Source organism: Lygodium microphyllum, chromosome 2 (assembly GCF_053477565.2).
Source record: "Lygodium microphyllum isolate KBCC chromosome 2, Lygodium_microphyllum_v1.1.10, whole genome shotgun sequence".
NCBI classification, from domain to species: Eukaryota; Viridiplantae; Streptophyta; class Polypodiopsida; order Schizaeales; family Lygodiaceae; genus Lygodium; species Lygodium microphyllum.
Window position 1 is genome coordinate 120,355,479 of NC_141136.1, and position 4,842 is coordinate 120,360,320.

The 4,842-nt window shown below is 42.3% G+C and overlaps 1 protein-coding gene across 1 annotated transcript; it reads left to right on the plus strand.

Annotated features, from left to right (window-relative positions):
• The first annotated feature begins 2,197 nt into the window (after positions 1-2,197).
• LOC148040247 (caffeoyl-CoA O-methyltransferase 5-like) lies at positions 2,198-4,486 on the plus strand. The gene is made up of 5 exons (XM_087697986.1): positions 2,198-2,429; positions 2,547-2,626; positions 2,756-2,900; positions 3,181-3,312; positions 3,656-4,486. Exons 1-5 carry the CDS (start codon positions 2,283-2,285, stop codon positions 3,947-3,949), a joined length of 798 nt encoding a protein of 265 aa, XP_087554112.1. The 5' UTR covers positions 2,198-2,282; the 3' UTR covers positions 3,950-4,486.
• The last annotated feature ends 356 nt before the right edge of the window (positions 4,487-4,842 follow it).

Genomic DNA, 4,842 nt, shown 5'->3' on the forward strand with positions numbered 1-4,842 from the left:
AGACATATGCACTAACATCGAGTACCATGCTCCCTACTCCTAGCTTGCTAGCCTGTGTAGATCTTATTCTAGAAGTAGTTTATCATACAAGGGATGTTTTTGGATAGTGGCAAAAAGCTAGACCTCATGGACCATTTCCAACACTCTTAATGAGGTCAGGGCAACGTACTCGGAATCATGTATTGATGTCCAAAGGGATTTCCTTTGCTTAGTGAGTGTCATTAGTCGGTGGCCAATTTTGGCTACCAAACTTTGGTTGGAGTACCATTTTTGCACAAATTTTCCTAGTCCCTTCTCTTTTCATTCGATTGCTTCAAGCTTTTCCTTGTTTGTCTCACATTGAGCAGCATAGAGTGAGGGTATCAAGCGCAATTCTCTAGCTGTGGCTTTTGGGATGTCCTTTATGACTTCTTCAATGATAGCTACATAGCAAGAGCAAACATGTTGTTGCTCATCCCAAGTTAGGGGTTCAGCTATGATATTTGTGTGCTTCGATGTTGGCCTTCCAATTTCCACATGGATGTACGCACGTGTGATGGCTGTCATCTTGTGATCAAGCTTCTTTAGGCACTTCGTCTCTAGTTCATTGGTAAGATGCACCATCTCCTTGGCTAAATCTTTGAGAGATTTCTCCTCAAGCCTAGGCTTTAGGTGCTTTGGAAGTGCTAGAGGTGTCAAGGATGTTGGTTATGACCCCTTTTCCACATGTGAATTTCTAAGGACATGTTCCACAAGAAGGGGCATCGTCACGGCCAAAGGCTGTGATTACTATGACTCCTGATTGGAAGTAGTAGTAGCTAGTTTAGTGGACTGAGTACTATTAGTAGATTGTGGTGTCAAGTCCTTAAGCAGATCATAAGTGGCCATGTCTTTTGTTTCCCTTTGAGCATTCACTTGTGCAGGTCGAGCCTCAGTTGATCTAGTCACAATAGATTGCACAAGCATATCCTTGGGCCGAGAGCTATAGGTGGTGTCATGTCCCACCTCTTGCATATTTGGAAGCTTAGTTGGAGATAGAGATTGGGATTGAGCAACTACACTTGATGAATTTTGTTGTGCTTCCTATATCCGTTTAGAGAAAGAGGGTGTAGGAGATTTGGGGCTCCTAGGTGGACTTGGCACTCACCGAAAGATTTTCTCGTGGCTATTATACGATCCTGCCATTTGCTTTGTTGAGCAATCAATCTTACCATGAGTAATGTTGCACCTATGATGCTTGTTATCCTCTTGGGAAATCAAAGGCTCCTTGGGCATTAGTGGCTTTTATGTACCCTCAATGATTACATCTAATATTTTCTTGTCAAGTATGCTAGGCTGAGGATCTATCCTTCGAATAGTCCCATTTGGTTTCTTGATTTCAATCATGAGGGGCTCAATCACTTTAATGTTGTTGACTCGAGACTTGGATTTTCGTTTAGATTTTCTCCTAAGCTTCTTTGCCTTTGATACGATCTGGCCTTTAGCTAACAGAGGTGGTTTAGCAAGGTGCTTTGGCACCCAAATCCATCGGTTACCTACGTAAAATCCTTGAGCACATAGCAATGCTTTCGACATCCATCACAACGTTGTGATGGCTCTCCACCATCAATACCTTCGTCTATAAGGCTTGGGCTTCTTTTGTGGTCTTCTACAATATTTGTAAGTCCAAAGCCTATCTTTGGCATTATCTCCTGACCTTGTTGTTTCAAGCATGGCCTTGCTCAATGGTTCTCTCTGTTCAACATGTGTTTGTATCAACTATTTCAACAAGTCCTTGCTCTCGTTACTAGGCTTGCTTGGTATGTCAGAATATTCCTTATCTTTTCCTTGAGGTTTGATGAGGTCACCCTTGCTAAGGATTGTGATTATCCTCACACCCGATAGTGTCAAGTGTATCCTCTATTCTACATAATCAGTCTCACATGTTGTCGCCCTTTTGAAGGGTCATCCTAGGAGGGTTTCCTTTCCACAATTAGCACTATTTGGAGGAACATGGAATACGATAGGCAAGCTTTTAGTTTCAATAGTTACAAGGATTTTACACTTTCCTATAAGTGCTCGTGGGTGTCTCACTTAGGCATTAGCTTTTACCAGCCTAAGTTCAGGATTAGCCTTTATTTATAATGCTTTTACTATGATTATTATAGCTTCTATAATTATCCTTGTGTTGGTAAGGCCTTCACAAACGTGTATATATAGCTTCTATGATTATTATAGCTTCTATCATTATGCTTGTGCTAGTAAGGCGTTCACAAACGGATATATATGTGTGTTTGTAGTTCCCTCTAGAGAGAAGATTACCGATGGCTCGGTGCTTGGATGATGATGAAGCGCGAGTGCCCTCGACAGCACAAACACAAGAGGGTGCTGCTGCTGATGTTAATAATGGCGGTTTCTCGGAGCACGAATTTGGACACAAATCTCTGCTCCGGAATGACTCCCTCTATCAAGTGCATACTAAGCTCACTATCCCACCCCTGATCATTCTTACACATCTCTCTAATCGGATTCTCTGTTGTATCTCTCTCACTGACATACAGGGAGCATAATTTTTCATTCTTATGCAGTACATCCTGGAGACCAACGTATACCCTCGAGAGCCTGCCCCTCTTCGCGAGCTAAGAGAGATGACATCAAATCATCCACGGTTAGTATGCCTCCTAAGTATTAACTAACCGCACTCGGACTCGGTAGGATGACTTGTAATTGATTGGTGTATTTGCCCAGCAGTAGTCAGGATTAGTAATTGAATATCAGAATTGTATAAAATTGACAGGGCCATCATCGCCATATCACCTGATGAGGGCCAGTTTCTGATGCTGCTCCTGAGACTGATCAATGCCAAGAACACTCTCGAGCTCGGTGTCTTCACTGGCTACTCTCTTCTCAGCACTGCTTTGGCTCTTCCAGATGATGGCAAGGTACTACTACATCATCATAATATATTCTTACTTACAGGATCATGTCTTTGTTCAGGTGGTTTGGTATAAGTTCAGTATATGGCTATGAAATCCTGTCCATTAGGTGTTTTGGTATAAGTTCAGTATATGGCTATGAAATCCTGTCAATCAGATGTTTTGGTATAAGTTCAGCATACGGCTGTGAAATCCTGTCAATCAGACTTTGTCTATAGCACTTCCAGGGCCACTAACCAAAGTGTGCGTTCTGATAATTTGATTCTCACTAAATTCTACATGACAGATAATTGCCGTGGATGTTGACCGCCAAACGTACGAGCTCGGAGTTCCCTTTATGAAGAAAGCAGGGGTGCATCACAAGATTGATTTCAGAGAAGGCATGTGCATGCCTGTGCTTGATGAACTACTGCAGGATGTATGTTTACGCACCTCAAGGGCATACTATAGTAAGATATATCAGAGTTGTTGCCTCCCAATGGTTTTGCCCCTGTAGACAATGCTTTTGATACATTGTGGAGCACACACAAGCCTGCACATGCATGCATGTTGAATGCACATACAGGAAGAGGAAGTTTCTGACAAAATCAGTCTGTCCAGAGAGAATTAATCTAGAAGCGGAGGTTGTTTTCTCGAGGTTGTCTTTAATCACTTCTTCACAATGCTTGAGGAATTTTCTTGTTTGTCTTAGAATGTATAGGATGTGACAGTGTTTCAGAAAGGTTAGTCTTACTGCTGCCTGGTCTCCTGCTTTTATGCAGGAGAAGAATTTAGGGTTCTTTGATTTTGTGTTTGTGGACGTCGACAAGGAGAACTATTTGAGCTACCATGAGAGGGTCATGAAGCTGGTGAAAGTTGGGGGGTTGATAGTCTATGACAACACACTATGGAGTGGATCTCTGGCTGCTCCTGATGGCACCCCTTTCCCTGACTATGTCGTGCATGGTAGGCCTTTTATACAGGAGCTGAACAAGGCACTCGCAGCTGATCCTCGCATCGAGATCAGCATGGTGGCCATTGGAGATGGCATCACTGTCTGCAGAAGACTCTACTGACCTGACACTCTATCACACTAGTCCTACTCACTGGCTGCTTACTAATCTCCAATTATACAGAATATAGTGTTGCTTACTGGGGTGTCTGTCAGCCCACTCACAGAAGAGCAAAGGAGAGTAAAGCAGTGTGCGACTGTGACACTGCCAGTGGGTTCTGCTGTACGTAAAAGTAAAGAGAGCATGTGTACATGTGTGCCTGTCTGAGAGTGCAAATCTGTGCAGTGTGTACGACTCGAGTGGGCACAATTATGGACGGCAAATTATAGGTGCTTGGGAAAGGTGGAAAAGCTCACAGACATTCCCATGTTTAAAGCAGCTCTCCCTTTTCTTTTTAAAGGCCTCTTCTCTTCTTTTCTTTTTAAGGCCACAGACGTATATTATGCTTGGACTGGCATATATTTAGACTAGCATATATTTAATACGCCCAATCTTTAGACTAGCAAGCTCTCCTTTTCCTTTTTCACGTTAGGCATATATGTATTTTTTTAAAAATTGCTACTATTTATTTGGAGGGCAATATATTTGTAAGTTGTAACACATTCACAGAAGAGTCAAATCTCCTTTGAAAGGGTTTTGCAGTCCTCAAAATTTAGGCCTCGTGAAACCAAGGTCGATGCACAATAATCTAAACAGACATGAGATATGTAAGTGCTAGATCACTAGAAGTTATGGGTGACTTGTCCCCCTCACCAAGTTCTTCCTTTAGCAAAAAGTTCACAAGTCAGGACTTAAGACCAGTGGTCTATTCTTTACATGGCATATGGCTTAGCACTTAACCAATCACCTCATGATGGATGCAAGATGTTTTGCTTTAATTTAAACCTTTGTCCATGATGCTTTGTTTTAATTGAAACCCTTGTCCAATGTGTAAAAGTTATGGATGCACCCATTTG

Bases quoted from the DNA above. Each gene is read 5' to 3' on its own strand.
- LOC148040247 (XM_087697986.1), top strand. From the start codon at position 2,283: ATGGCTCGGTGCTTGGATGATGATGAAGCGCGAGTGCCCTCGACAGCA. The intron at 2,627-2,755 runs GTTAGTATGCCT...TAAAATTGACAG, and splicing joins ATGACATCAAATCATCCACG to GGCCATCATCGCCATATCAC. The intron at 2,901-3,180 runs GTACTACTACAT...TCTACATGACAG, and splicing joins CTCTTCCAGATGATGGCAAG to ATAATTGCCGTGGATGTTGA.